This window comes from Coregonus clupeaformis, chromosome 5 (assembly GCF_020615455.1).
Source record: "Coregonus clupeaformis isolate EN_2021a chromosome 5, ASM2061545v1, whole genome shotgun sequence".
NCBI lineage: Eukaryota > Metazoa > Chordata > Actinopteri > Salmoniformes > Salmonidae > Coregonus > Coregonus clupeaformis.
The window spans coordinates 22,129,888-22,145,757 of record NC_059196.1 but is presented as its reverse complement, the minus strand read 5'-3'; the positions used below and the strand labels follow the sequence as shown (position 1 = coordinate 22,145,757).

General features: G+C 44.1%; 1 protein-coding gene and 1 non-coding gene across 3 annotated transcripts in view; both read left to right on the top strand.

Annotated features, from left to right (window-relative positions):
• LOC121565072 (sortilin-related receptor-like) overlaps positions 1-15,870 on the top strand; it is a 65,776-nt gene that overhangs the window by 22,929 nt on the left and 26,977 nt on the right. For both annotated transcript variants that reach the window (XM_041875970.2, XM_041875968.2), the window contains exons 6-9: positions 465-645; positions 13,731-13,832; positions 14,242-14,411; positions 15,456-15,648. In XM_041875970.2, the coding sequence (XP_041731904.1) occupies positions 465-645; positions 13,731-13,832; positions 14,242-14,411; positions 15,456-15,648 (646 nt within the window). The remainder of the gene's footprint in view (positions 1-464; positions 646-13,730; positions 13,833-14,241; positions 14,412-15,455; positions 15,649-15,870) is intronic.
• On the top strand, positions 11,870-11,943 carry trnas-uga. The gene has a single exon. It is a non-coding gene; the product is annotated as a tRNA-Ser (tRNA).

The window sequence follows — 15,870 nt, the reverse complement described above, 5'->3', positions numbered from 1 at the left end:
TACCGTAAGTTCACGGCTTAAAATGGCCACACACAGAACTGCTACTGGAAATGTGGAGTTGGGAAACTATAAATACATCAATGTGTGTGTTAAATGGATTCTGAGTTTGGAATGTGTTCACAGGAACATGTAGGCCGTTCCACTATACTCGGATTGTCAGTAATCCGTAAAACATTTATCTGTTTTTCAGAGTCTGTCAGTGTGTGTGTGTGTGTGTGTGTAACCATACTTTTATCTCCCTCTGTATGGTATGACTGAGTTGGGCCCTGAGTTTTTCCAGACCATATTATCTGAACGGGAAGAACCCATGGCCCTTAAGTCCTTCCTGTTCAGTTCACATGGTCAACAAAGAAAAACTCCAGGCCCTTGACCATGAGTTTTTCCTGGTCGGGCCACGTGGTCAGAGAGAAAATCTTGACTCTACCTATGTCCCACTGACGGGGCCGTTTTCTGCATCTTTCCAGGGGTGTGGAGCCGTACGACTCCCCCACCACGGTGCTGGTCCAGAGGCATGAGCCCCAAGGAGTGTCCAGCATCCTCAGCAGCACCGACTTCTTCCAGAGCGAGCAGAACCGCAGAGTCATCCTGGAGAGAGTGGACAACTTCCAGCTCCGGGACAAGTACATGTTCGCCACCACTTCCACAGTAAGTGACGTTGACCTGCAAGGGAATTATACATGACAGGCATTCTGTTGCTCTTGCAGTGATGAGAATGCTCATGTTATTATGGAGAGGAATGCCCACATTGATTATTTGAATAACACAAATTGGGTGGTCCAGCCCTAACTGTCTTCTAATACAGTGCCTTCAGAAAGTATTCACACCCCAATACTTTTTCCACATTTTGTTGTTAAAACCAGAATTGAATTAAATAGTGCAAAAAAAAAAAAATGTATGAATGACTACCTCAACTCTGTACCCCACGCATACAATTATCTGTAAGGTCCCTCAGTCGAGCAGGGAATGTCAACCACAGATTCAATAACAAAGACCAGGGAGGTTTTCCAATACCTCGCAACGAAGGGCACCTTTTGGTAGATGGGTAAAAAATAAATAAAAAAGCAGACATTGAATATCCCTTTGAGCATGGTGAAGTTAGTAGTTATACTTTGGTTGATGTAACAATACACCAAGGCACAACAAAGATACAGGCATCCTTCCTAACTCAGTTGCCGGAGAGGAAGGAAACCGCTCAGGGATTTCACCATTACATTTACGTCATTTAGCAGACGCTCTTATCCAGAGTGCATACATAATTTTAAAAAAAATGTCATACTGGAATCAAACCCATAACCCTAGCGTTGCAAACACCATGCTCTACCAACTGAGCTACATCCCTGCCGGCCATTCCCTCCCTACCCTGGACGACGCTGGGCCAATTGTGCGCCGCCCCATGGGTCTCCCGGTCGCGGCCGGCTACGACAGAGCCTGGATTCGAACCAGGATCTCTAGTGGCACAGCTAGCACTGCGATGCAGTGCCTTAGACCACTGCGCCACTCGGGAGGAGTGGCTTTAAAATAATTACAGAGTTTAATGGCTGTGATAGGAGAAAACTGAGGATAGATCAACGATATTGTAGTTACTCCACAGTACTAAACTAATTGACAGAGTGAAAAGAAGGAAGCCTGTACAGAATAAAATATTCCAAAACATGCATCCTATTTGCAGTAAGGCACTACAGTAAACACATCACTGAGGACCACTCTTCATACACTACATTATCAAAAGAATGTGGACACCTGTTCGTCGAACATCTCATTCCTAAATCATGGGCATTATATGGAGTTGGTCCCCCCTTTGCTTCTATAACAGCCTCCACTCTTCTGGGAAGGCTTTCCACTAGATGTTGGAACATTGCTGCGGGGGGCTTGCTTCCAATCAGCCACAAGAGTATTAGTGAGGTCGGGCACTGATGTTGGGCGATTAGGCCTGGCTCGCAGTCGGCGTTCCAATTCATCCCAAAGGTGTTCTATGGGGTTGAGGTCAGGGCTCTGAGCAGGCCAGTCAAGTTCTTCCACACCGATCTCGACAAACCATTTCTGTATGGACCTCGCTTTGTGCACGGGGGCATAGTCATGCGGAAACAGGAAAGGGCACAGAATCGTCTAGAATGTAATTGTATGCTGTAGCATTAAGATGTCCCTTCACTGGAACTAAGGGCCTAGCCAGAACCATCAAAAACAGCCCCATTATTCCTCCTCCACCACACTTTACAGTTGGCACTGTGTATTGCCAGATGGTGAAGTGTGATTCATCACTCCAGAGAACGTGTTTCCACTGCTCCAGGGTCCAATGGCGGCGAGCTTTACACCACTCCAGCAGACGCTTGGCATTGCGCATGGTGATCTTAGGCTTGTCTGCGGCTGCTCGGCCATGGAAACCCATTTCATGAAGCTCCCGACGAACGGTTATTGTGCTGAAGTTGCTTCCAGAGGCAGTTTGGAATTCGGTAGTGAGTGTTGCAACCGAGGACAGACGATTTTTATGTGCCACATGCTTGTGTGGCATACCACTTTTCGGCTGAGCTGTTGTTGCTCCTAGACGTTTCCACTTCACAATAACAGCACTTACAGTTGACCGGGTCAGCTCTAGCAGGGCAGAAATTTGACTAACTGACTTGTCGGAAAGGTGGCATCCTGTGATGTTGCCATGTTGAAAGTCACTGAGCTCTTCAGTAAGGCCATTTTTTTTATAATGTGCAAATATTGTACAATCCAGGTGTTCAAAGCTCTTAGAGACTTACCCAGAAAGACTCACCGCTGTAATCGCTGCCAAAGGTGATTCAGGGGTGTGAATACTTATGTAAATTAGATATGACCGTATCAAATGTTCAATACATTTGTAAAAATGTCTTACATGTTTTCACTTTGTCTTTATGGCGTATTGTGTGTAGATGGGTGAGAAAAACATATATTAAATCCATTTTGAATTCAGGCTGTAACAACAAAATGTGGAATAAGTTAAGTGGTATGAATACTTTGTGAAGGCACTGTAAGTCATTAGTCAAACCCATCATATTCAAGTGGTAAGTCCACCACATGCATAGAGGGTGAATCGTTCTAAAGGGAGTATCTCTTATGACAATCTTAAGTATTTGGCCTCCAATGACCCCAGCAGTGTCTGGTTGCGATAAAGTCGCACATTGTTTGTCATATGGAAGCCACAGGCACACGACTGCTACATTTTTAAACAGATGGGGACGGTTTGATCCTGGGCTCCTTTCTTGGCTGTGAATCTGTGTCACAAATATCCAGCTTGCTTTGCAATGAAAGAGGGACTTATTCATTCACCCCTCCTTGAAAAGAGGAGTCTCTTTTGCTGTGTAAGGAATGTGGAGAATGGAGAGCCGGGCCATGTCATGTACTGTGGAACACTGGGTTAGTGTGGTCTGATACATACTGATCCCATCAAAATTAGGCTGAAATATTTGTTTGTATGTGTCTATTCTAAGGCAAGTATGGGTAATGATTCCTGTCTGTGCAAACTCAGGCCTAGATCTGAATAACCACGCAGACTCACTGCAGTCAACGCTGTGTTGGTAAACAGCCATGGCCAAACACACAGGCGTCCGTATCTGAATCCTGGCGGTATTGCACAATCTCTCACACACACACACACACACACACACACACACACACACACACGACTGCCCTTTGAGTGAGCATGGAATAATGGTAGTGGAAATGGAGGAAGGGAGAGACTGAAAATAGAATTGCGGAGGGCTGGTTGGGGCACTTTCACTATGAGGAAGTGGTGTTTCTGTAAACAAACTGAGTGGAGAGGCGAGTTTCTGACAATTTGAGCTACTGCAAAGTTGACGAAATATGCATTTTGAAACCCCTGTAAATATGCACATTGTGTATTGTGAATGTTTTTACATTGTAACTACCATATCTTTATTCATATCAGTCTCTTGCAAATCAATTGACTTAACATTCACAGCTACATGCATACTTCATAAAGTCATCCCTAATCTTTTTGAGTAAGGGTAGCACACTTTAGCAACACATTTGCATGTAACAGAATGCGCTACTTTGACAATCTCCATTGAGGCGAGCATACTAAGGTGGGTCGCTCAGATTGTCAGAACAGCGACATGGTTTATGTTGTGTCTCGTCTGTTGGGTGACCCAACCAACCTGTTGGCCAACAGCACTCCTGTTGGTCGGGGCCAGAGAGTGCAGCTTGTCAGACATGACTGATCTATGTGCTGTTAATGAAGTTGTGGCTTGGTGTCCCTGGGGTGTCAATAACCACTCATGCACACACTCATCAGGACTCTGTTGCCGAGTGCAGCCATATGCTGCAGTCTCAAGTACACTGTTGCTATTCCCAATGGGCTGATTTGTTCCATAGCCAAAGGATAGTACAGTGTGTTTTTTTCTGGCTAGCATTGTATCCCAAGCTATATAATTTCACACTTCCATTTGTAGAAAGTGATTTTCCCACTTCCATTGTAGATTGTTTTTATAGATGGTAATGAGGCTAAATACAAGAGGCTAAACACAAACTAATGGTTGTACTGTAGTTTATGTTAATCAACAACACCATTCACATGAATCAAAAATCAAAAACAATATGGTAAACTACACTGAATGTACAAAACATTAGGAACACCTTCCTAATATTGAGTTGCACCCCCGTTTGCTTTCAGAACAGCCTCAATTTCGGGGTATGGACTCTACATGTTGTCAAAAGCGTTCCACAGGGATGCTGGCCCATGTTGACCACAATGCTTCCCACAGTTGTGTCAAGTTGGCTGGATTTCCTTTGGGTGGTGGACCATTGTTGATACACACGGGAAACTGTTGAGTGTGAAAAACCGAGCAGAGTTGCAGTGCTTGACACACTCAAACTGGTGCGCCTGGCACCTACTACCATACCCCGTTCAAAGGCACTTAAATCTTTTGTCTTGCCCATTTACCCTCTGAATGGCACACATACACAATCCATGTCTCAATTGTCTCAAGGCTTGAAAATTGTTCTTTAACCTGTCTCCTCCCCTTTATCTACATTGATTGAAGTGGATTTAACAAGGGACATCAATAAGGGTTCATAGACTGACCAGGTGAATCCAGGTGAAAGCTATGTCATGGAAAGAGCAGGTGTTCCTAATGTTTTGTACACTCAGTGAATGTGGTTAAATTAGTCACCAGAGCCTTACATTTAATAAATATAAGGCTATGTTAATTCCTATCTAAGAGCCTCAGTTGTCATATCTTTGCAGCATTAGCTTGAGCGCTCAGTTTATTTTGTTAAACAACTACAGTTGCCCTCTCTGTGACCTCAGTCTGACCCAACCCACAGAGCAGCCCACCCTCCCAGGATACGGTTGAGCAGTGAGCATGTTTTTATTTATTTTTATTTATTTCACCTTTATTTAACCAGGTAAGCCAGTTGAGAACAAGTTCTCATTTACAACTGCGACCTGGCCAAGATAAAGCAAAGCAGTGCGATAAAAACAACAACACAGAGTTACATATGGGGTAAACAAAGCATAGTCAAAAATACAACAGAAAATATATATGCAGTGTGTGCGAATGTAGTAAGTTATGGAGGTAAGGCAATAAATAGGCCATAGTGCAAAATAGTTACAATTTCGTATTAACACTGGAATGATATATGTGCAAAAGATGATGTGCAAATAGAGATACTGGGGTGCAAATTAGCAAAATAAATAACAATATGGGGATGAGGTAGTTGGGTGGGCTAATTTCAGAATGGCTGTGTACAGGTGCAGTGATCGGTAAGCTGCTCTGACGACTGATGCTTAAAGTTAGTGAGGGAGATAAGAGTCTCCAGCTTCAGAGATTTTTGCAATTAGTTCCAGTCGTTGGCAGCAGAGAACTGGAAGGAATGGCGGCCAAAGGAGGTGTTGGCTTTGGGGATGACCAGTGAGATATACCTGCTGGAGCGCAGACTACGGGTGGGTGTTGCTATGGTGACCAGTGAGCTAAGGTAAGACTGGGATTTGCCTAGCAGTGATTTATAGATGACCTGGAGCCAGTGGGTTTGGCGACGAATATGTAGTGAGGGCCAGCCAACAAGAGTGAACAGGTCACAATGGTGGGTTGTATATGGGGCTTTGGTGACAAAACGGATGGCACTGTGATAGACTACATCCAATTTGCTGAGTAGAGTGTTGGAGGCTATTTTGTAAATGACATCGCTCAGCGACGCAGCCCAGTTACAGAGCATTAGCAGCCCAGTCAATGCTAACTTGTCACTCACTCTCACCTACTCTCACCCGTCTCTTTGGTGATACCCACTACCCAGCCCCTACTAATATCTTCGGCTGGGGCTAATAGGATTACCGTAATGAATATCACGAGCTTTTGGCAGCACCGAGCTGCTTAGGCTAATTAAAGCCTCAGAAACGCAGGGTTGTATCCCAGGCCTGACAATATAGATCCCTGAGTAATAATTGATAATCAGACCTTAAGACCTCTACTCCTTCCCTTAACTCCATAGTCCTCCGGAAGATAACTGGCTTAATTAATATAAATGGACGTCAATAAGAGGTTTCTTAACAGATAGCTTTTTGACACATTTCCTTCTAATTAAGCCAGTGGAGACGAGAGGGGGGCTGGCAGTGTAACAAGATCAAGGACTTCTTTATATAATGGCTGCCTGTGCTTTCCCTGCTGCGTCAATACCCCAACGTGTTTAATGTACCATAATGGCATAGAGCAGACCAACAACAAAATTGAACATGAAATTGCAATGCGTAGTTAAGCTGCTGTTTGGACCTCGGTTTTCCCCGTAAAAATAGATTTAAGTGTTGCGACACCCAGAGAACCAGACGCAGCTTTATTCCTTTGGCAGCCATATTGGTCGTGATGGCCTTTAACGCTGTAGTAGTACTTTACCTTCTTCCTTAACGTGTGATGCCAAACCCCACATTTCCCCAGCTCCCACTGCAATGTGTGATACACACTCACAAACAAACTAAAGGGCACTTTGCCGTAAAAAAACGTGACGTGTACAGTGGGAGGGAGGGAGGAGATAAACATGCCACTTAAAAGCAATGCGAGGTCTGGGAAATGGCTCTATGTCTCTCAGATTAACAGCTACCTGGATAAACAAACATTAGAACCACAAAGACAGCTCCCACAGGCTCGGCTCTGCAGGAGGACTTGCGGGGACAGGGTTTCATGTTCCCCCCCACAACTATTCTTATAGTTTATTGGTTTAGATATAGAACGTGGAAAGGGGGGGGGTATCCAAATATCCAAATTTGCATTGGAAGCACAGTGCTTCTGTTCTGAGCAGCTAGACTGCTCAAGGTACAGTGGGGAAAAAAAGTATTTAGTCAGCCACCAATTGTGCAAGTTCTCCCACTTAAAAAGATGAGAGAGGCCTGTAATTTTCATCATAGGTACACGTCAACTATGACAGACAAATTGACATTTTTTTTTCTCCAGAAAATCACATTGTAGGATTTTTAATGAATTTATTTGCAAATTATGGTGGAAAATAAGTATTTGGTCACCTACAAACAAGTAAGATTTCTGGCTCTCACAGACCTGTAACTTCTTCTTTAAGAGGCTCCTCTGTCCTCCACTCGTTACCTGTATTAATGGCACCTGTTTGAACTTGTTATCAGTATAAAAGACACCTGTCCACAACCTCAAACAGTCACACTCCAAACTCCACTATGGCCAAGACCAAAGAGCTGTCAAAGGACACCAGAAACAAAATTGTAGACCTGCACCAGGCTGGGAAGACTGAATCTGCAATAGGTAAGCAGCTTGGTTTGAAGAAATCAACTGTGGGAGCAATTATTAGGAAATGCAAGACATACAAGACCACTGATAATCTCCCTCGATCTGGGGCTCCACACAAGATCTCACCCCGTGGGGTCAAAATGATCACAAGAACGGTGAGCAAAAATCCCAGAACCACACGGGGGGACCTAGTGAATGACCTGCAGAGAGCTGGGACCAAAGTAACAAAGCCTACCATCAGTAACACACTACGCCGCCAGGGACTTAAATCCTGCAGTGCCAGACGTGTCCCCCTGCTTAAGCCAGTACATGTCCAGGCCCGTCTGAAGTTTGCTAGAGTGCATTTGGATGATCCAGAAGAGGATTGGGAGAATGTCATATGGTCAGATGAAACCAAAATAGAACTTTTTGGTAAAAACTCAACTCGGTCGTGTTTGGAGGACAAAGAATGCTGAGTTGCATCCAAAGAACACCATACCTACTGTGAAGCATGGGGGTGGAAACATCATGCTTTGGGGCTGTTTTTCTGCAAAGGGACCAGGACGACTGATCCGTGTAAAGGAAAGAATGAATGGGGCCATGTATCGTGAGATTTTGAGTGAAAACCTCCTTCCATCAGCAAGGGCATTGAAGATGAAACGTGGCTGGGTCTTTCAGCATGACAATGATCCCAAACACACCGCCCGGGCAACGAAGGAGTGGCTTCGTAAGAAGCATTTCAAGGTCCTGGAGTGGCCTAGCCAGTCTCCAGATCTCAACCCCATAGAAAATCTTTGGAGGGAGTTGAAAGTCTGTGTTGCCCAGCGACAGCCCCAAAACATCACTGCTCTAGAGGAGATCTGCATGGAGGAATGGGCCAAAATACCAGCAACAGTGTGTGAAAACCTTGTGAAGACTTACAGAAAACGTTTGACCTGTGTCATTGCCAACAAAGGGTATATAACAAAGTATTGAGAAACTTTTGTTATTGACCAAATACTTATTTTACACCATAATTTGCAAATAAATTCATAAAAAATCCTACAATGTGATTTTCTGGATTTTTTTTCCTCATTTTGTCTGTCATAGTTGACGTGTACCTATGATAAATTACAGGCCTCTCATCTTTTTAAGTGGGAGAACTTGCACAATTGGTGGCTGACTAAATACTTTTTTTCCCCACTGTATATACTTGCTATGAATATGTACAGGTGAATCAATTCAATAAGAATGCTACTCATGATGTTCAGTATCTGTTCTTGGTATTTATATCAACGTAATGACACTTCATAATGACTTAATAATAATTTCATGTTAGTTTGATGGATCGTTAAGATACCATACATTTGTTAAAGCAAGATTTGATTTGAATCCCTGATGGATAGAATCCATTTTCCACAGATCGTCAGACTTCTTTTCAGCCATGGAAGTCAGTCAAGCTACTGCGGTTGAAATGACCCCCTGGCCTGCTGTCATTGAAGCATTGAAGCAGTAGTCTTTTCCGAGACTACGTTTCTCTCCCCTTGGTATTCTCCATGCCAACATTGTGTTGTTGTGGCTGCTTGGCTTTCAGAACACGGCAGACTGTGTCGCGAAGATGGAACGTTAACAGCAACATTAGATAAATCAATAGGTTGAATAGCGCTGTAAAGACCCAGGCATTCACAGGGGAGGTGAGGCAGACAGACTTGCAGACAGACATACGGACTCACACACACACAGGCAGGCAGTCACTGTGTTATGCCTGCTGGGTCATCAGGAAAAATACAGACTACCTGACATGAATGCTTGCCTAGATTCATCACTGGGGGAACTGTGGAAGCTGTGTGTGTGTGTGCGCGCATGTTTTGTTTGTTTTTATGTATTATCATGGCTGCCTTGAGGGTGCTCTCTGTTAATCCAAGTTGATGCCATAAACCTGATTACCATCCTATGCGGTGAATGAGTCTGCCTGTAATGCTATGGCGCTCTTATTGGCTGTCTGCTTTTCAACTGTGTACCACTAGGGTGCCTGTGTGTGGTTGTCTGTGTGGCCCATCAGACTGACGCATTATTTCAGTGCATTACTGAAGCCATCTGTCCTCTTCATTGTTATCATCATGGTGGGATTTCCATGTCTGTGTGACACATCTCTTTTCCACAAAACTGTTGGCTGCTCTTTGATGTTAACACTGTCCTTTGTACTCATATTCTATGATATGATATTGTTTTGTCCCAGCTCGGTAAAGATGCTTGTATTAATCGGCGTGCGTCTGTGTATGTTTGCGTGCGTGCGTTCGTGCTTCAATAACTACAAATAGAATCATATTGGGCTGTGTATTCGGCCTATCTAATAGAGTGTAACACACTTGAAATTTATTGCCTGCAGCTTTTAATGAAGAGAATATTCATATTAGAGTTGTTATGGGAGGGCAGAAGGCCAGACAGGCAGTTAGTGGTCCCATTCTGCTGATGTGAGCCTAGCTAATCCCTGGGAGGCAGATCACAGGGTGTCTGTGTTGCCAGACTGACACGTAAAGGAGGCACATCACTAGTTGCGGCTCAAATAGCGCCCTATTCCCTATATAGTGCCCAACTTTTGACCAGGCTCCAATGGTTTCTGGTCAAAAGTAGTGCACTTTGTAGGGAACAGGGAGTCATTTGGGAGGCAGCCAGCGTCTCAGGTCTCTCTGGGGATCAGGAGGATGACGGGCGGCGAGTCCCGGCGCTTTGGTCTTCCTGCTTGTAATTCATTAAAGATTACAGCCCCTTCTCCTCCTCCATTGAACAAAGTGTCAAAACAATGAGATTTGGCCTTTGATTGTTCTCATTGGCCCACTGAGTTTACAATCTGCCCGACAGTACAGCTAGATTAATCATTTGAGTCTTTAAACGCCCACAGGCCACACCAGAAGAAATCCACTTTTTTGAGCTGAAAGACGATGGATGACCTGTGATGTTGCACAACGATTTAAGTAATAAGTCATAGTTTTAGTCAAAGTGTGATATACAGTGCATTCGGAAAGTATTCAGAACCCTTGACTTTTTCCACATTTTGTTATGTTACAGCCTTATTCTAAAATGGATTCAATAGTTTTTTTCCCCTCATCAATCTACACACAATACCCCATAATGACAAAGCAAAAAACTTTTTTTTTGTATGTGTGCAAATTTATACAAATAAATGAACAAATAAATATCACATTTACATAAGTATTCAGACCCTTTACTCAGTACTTTCTTGAAGCACCTTTGGAAGCGATTACAGCCTCAAGTCTTCTTGGGTATGACGCTACAAGCTTGGCATACCTGTATTTGGGGAGTTTCTCCCATTCTTCTCGGCAGATCCTCTCAAGCTCTGTCAGGTTGGATGGGGAGCGTCGCTGCACAGGTATTTTCAGGTCTCTCCAGAGATGTTCGATCGGGTTCAAGTCCGGGCTCATGCTGGGCCACTCAAGGACATTCAGAGACTTGTCCCGAAGCCACTCCTGCGTTGTCTTGGTTGTGTGCTTAGGGTCGTTGTCCTGTTGGAAAGTGAACCTTCACCCCAGTCAGAGGTCCTGAGCTCTCTTGAGGAGGTTTTCATCAAGGAGCTCTCTACTTTGCTCCGTTCATCTTTCCCTCGATCCTGATTAGTCTCCCAGTCCCTGCCGCTGAAAAACATCCCCACAGCATGATGCTGCCACCACCATGCTTCACCATAAGGATGGTGCCAGGTTTTCTCCAGACGTGGCGCTTGGCATTCAGGCCAAAGAGTTCAATCTTGGTTTCATCAGTCCAGAGAATCTTGTTTCTCATTGTCTGAGAGTCCTTGAAGTGCCTTTTAGCAAAATCCAAGCGGGCTGTCGTGCCTTTTACTTCCGTCTGCCCACTCTACCATAAAGGCCTTATTGGTGGAGTGCTGCAGAGATGGTTGACCTTCTGGAAGGTTCTCCCATCTCCATAGTGGAACTCTGGAGCTCGGTCAGTGACCATTGGGTTCTTGGTCACCTCCCTGACCAAGGCCCTTCTCCCTCGATTGCTCAGTTTGTTCGGGTGGCCAGCTCTAGGAAGAGTGTTGGTGGTTCCAAACTTCTTCCATTTAAGAATGATGGAGGCCATTGTGTTCTTGGGGACCTTGTTTGTTTTGGTACCCTTTGACCTCATGGCTTGGTTTTTGCTCTGACATGCACTGTCAACTGTGAGTCCCGTGTGGCTCAGTTGGTAGAGCATGGCGCTTGAAACGCCAGAGTTGTGGGTTCGATTCCCACGGGGGACCAGTTAGAAATGGAATGAAAAATGTATGCATTCACTACTGTAAATCTGCTAAATGACGTAAATGTAAAATGTAAATAGACGTGTGTGCCTTTCCAAATCATGTCCAATCAATTCAATTTACCACAGGTGGACTACAATCAAGTTGTAGAAACATCTCAAGGATGATCAATGGAAACAGGATTCACCTGAACTCAATTTAATTTATAAATTTCTAAAAACCTGTTTTCGTTTTGTCATTATGGGGTATTGTGTATAGATCGATGAGGATTTTTATTTATTTAATCAATTTTAGAATAAGGCTGTAAAGTAACAAAGTGGAAAAAGTCAAGGGGTCTGAATACTTGCCGAATGTACTGTATTTGGGCTTGAAGTGACACATCCAAACTGCCCACTTCGTGCAATTCCTTGTGAATGCGGTGTCTTTTCTTATTAAATTATTTTCAGCCTATGTTTCGCTGGGTTTTATTTTAATGTTACCACCCACCCGTATGGCATTGTTTATTATTCAGAAATAGCTGCAAAGTTATTCCTCTTTGCGACTGAGATGAGCCAAACAGCCTTGTGCCGCCTGAGCAATGCAGGAAATTAAAACAGTGGGTGCAAACATATGTTTTTGCACCTCCAGCTTTTTTAAAACCAGAAAACGATCATAATCCATTAGATAATTTGTCAATTTTCACTTATTTTTGAGTTTGTCTGTATTAAAAATGTATGTCTGACCATTTTAGAAATTGTATTTTTGCATGATATGATAGCATTTTGCAAACCCACTACCCCCGTCGCCCCAAGATGAATGGTTTTGACCACTAAAGTTTTGCCTCACTACATGCTCCACTGCTTTGATTGGTGTAACATTAGCTAGAAACCACAAGCATTTCGCTACACCCACAATAACATCTGCTAAATATGTGTATGTGACCAATAAAATTTGATTTGAAGTATCTATCCAGATAACGAAAAGGCACTCGTGAAAGAACATTAAAGGAAATTATAGTTACATGTCATTTGTGGCGTGCTTGATCATGAGCAAAGTCATTGTAGCCTATCAATCAGCCCGTGCTCATGGTTCCCTGTGAGAACCATGAGCACGGGCTGATTGGCTTTGCTGTACCGCAGCCAAAGCCTGCCAGCAGCCTACCGACTACCAAAGGTTGCACCATGTCCATTACAATGTAGAAAAACGTTCAATAGTTATCCATATTATCTGAGCTTCATCTTATTCTTTCTAACCCTTTCTATGGTGGATTCGCGGCCGCAATTTATGGAAGATGCCAAAACTTTGGAGATGGATGGCGAAATCAAAGATAGGCCAGTGGTTTCCATCTGTGAGAAAGTTTTCCCTAAATCAATGCTTATGACAAATCCAACTCCAAAACCAGCCATAGCTGGCTAATCTTTATAATACGGTATAGGCCTAGAATAGAAAAAAAAATGGCAACAGAACATTAGCTAGCTAGATAAGGTTAGCATGCTAGCTAGCTTCACTGACAGCGGTCAGTGCCCTATTTGCTGATGTTTATCAACTCCACGTGGAAATTGTATAAGTATCCTTCGTCATTCTTCAAAGGTGAACCTTAACATGCATTTCCTCTCTAGGATGGAAAATGACGTTGAAATAGTGATGTCAACTTTCTCTGGGGGGGTCCTTTCATATTAGCAGATTCTATAATAATTTAGTCACATTATTCATAATTAGGAGGTAGGCATTAAGCCGTCTCCATGGCTCTTTGTGTTTCTGATTGATTGATTGATTGATTGATTGATTAATTGTACATCTGTTGGTTCCAGACTTTGTTGGGGAGCCATGAACCGTCGTCCGTCCAGCTGTGGGTGTCCTACAACCGCCAGCCAATGAAAGCCGCCCAGTTCATGACCCGCCACCCAATCACAGTGAGTCTCCAGGCTTGCTTTGCAACACCAGAACACCCTCTCTGTGGCTCCTAGTAGACTCCTAGTCTAGAGAACAAACCTGTCACTGTATTGTTGAGAAACTGGGAAAATGTATTTGTAAGGAAATGCTAAAACTCTACTATGTAGCTAGTATGTAGTTGACAGCTCAACATGAGCCAGAAATCACAAGACCAATCACAGAAAATACTGTAAGGCGTGACACTCCACTCACAGTAAAAAGCTGTTAATTCCATGACACTATTTATCTTAAAAATGAACATGTTTTTGTGTAATAAAAGTTTAATTACAATCATCAGCTTTTAGTTGTGAGGGAATCACACCTATTTTTCTTGATAATGCCCTACACAAATAAGGAAAACTGCTCAACGTCTCTCTTCTTTTCCTGCAGGAGTACTACATCGCTGACGCCTCGGAGGACCAGGTGTTTGTTTGTGTCAACCACGTCAACAACGTCACCCACCTGTACATCTCAGACACGCAGGGCCTGTCCTTCTCCCTGTCCCTGGAGAATGTTCTATACTACAGCCCAGGGGGTTCAGGCAGCAACACCCTCATCAGGTAGGCACAGTGTTCCTAGTGCTTCTCAATACTCTACTGTGGGGGGGGGGGTTGCACTATTTTGCTCCAGGCCAGCACTTACACACCTGCTTCCTCTATTTGACCTAATCAACCAATCTTTGGTTGTACATTTTTGTTTCAGGCCAGCCCAGCGCTAACCCACCTGATTGATCTATTAACTAATCACAGGTTGCGCATTTTTGTTCCAGCCCAGGACTAACCCATTCGATTCAGCTAATCGACTTATCACTGTGATTAGTGGCTTGATAGTGCTGGGCTAGAACAAAAATGTGCACCCCTTTGGTGTATCCCCCAGGAATAGATTTGGAAACAGTATACTACTAAGCAACGAGGATGCGAGACCTGGGTTCAAATAGTATTGGTATATTTCAAATACTTCAGCTGCCCTTGATTGAGCTTACCTGACATAACAAAATCAAAAGAAAAGTCCCAAAATCACAAACCCTGCCCATCTGACACTCCAGGCAGGCTCAATCAATCGCCCAAATCATTTTAAAGAAAACAAATACTATTTGAACCCAAGTCTGCAATATTCTGAAGTGACTCACAGTTAAGGCAGCCTAATTAGTAGGCTACCTTCTGAGATCTGTAGTGTCTTGCTAGGAACAAACGTAACAGAACTCACCTTGATAAACACCTTGATAAAGCAAACCTTCCTTGATCAAATACACACACCCTTGGATCAAGTATACCCACCTTGATCAAGCGCACCCACCAATCTTGATTTATTTTGAAGGAGAGATGAGTGGAGGCTGTTCTATCAGTGCTACGTCTGATCATGCAAGCACTGGGGGACCTCCTGGTGTGCATTCCTAGTGACCACGATGAGTCAGCGTGTGTGTGTATTCTCCTCAGTGTTGGTAAACAACAGCAGGGTCTTTGCATGTGTTTCCATGTTCACATCCCAGTGACCAGGATGATGGATGTTTGCTGAGTCCCTGTTGTCATGGCGCTGCAGTGTAGCGTAGTGCGTCCAGTGACTATAATGAATGCGTGCGTACCTGTGTACGTGTTTCATCCCAGGTACTTTGCCAACGAGCCCTTTGCTGACCTGCACCGTGTGGAGGGTCTGCGCGGCGTCTTCGTGGCCACGCTCATCAACGGCTCACTCAGCGAGGACAACATGCGCTCAGTAATCACCTTCGACAAGGGGGGCACCTGGGAAATGCTGCTGGCCCCATCCGCCGACAGCCTGGGAGGAACACTGGACTGCCAGGTAGCTAGCTACTTGTTAAAATAACATCTGACCCTGTATCAGTGGTTAGAGAAAACGTCCACCTACTCCCTGGTGGGTTTCCCCTAACCACTGATACAGGATACTGAAACTCAGACCCCAGATTGTAGCTGCCTGGCAGACTATTGCTGGCAGCTTCAGAAATATGACATTATAAACATCGGGGCGACATCCTGCTTACAGACATCAACAACAACAGGATTA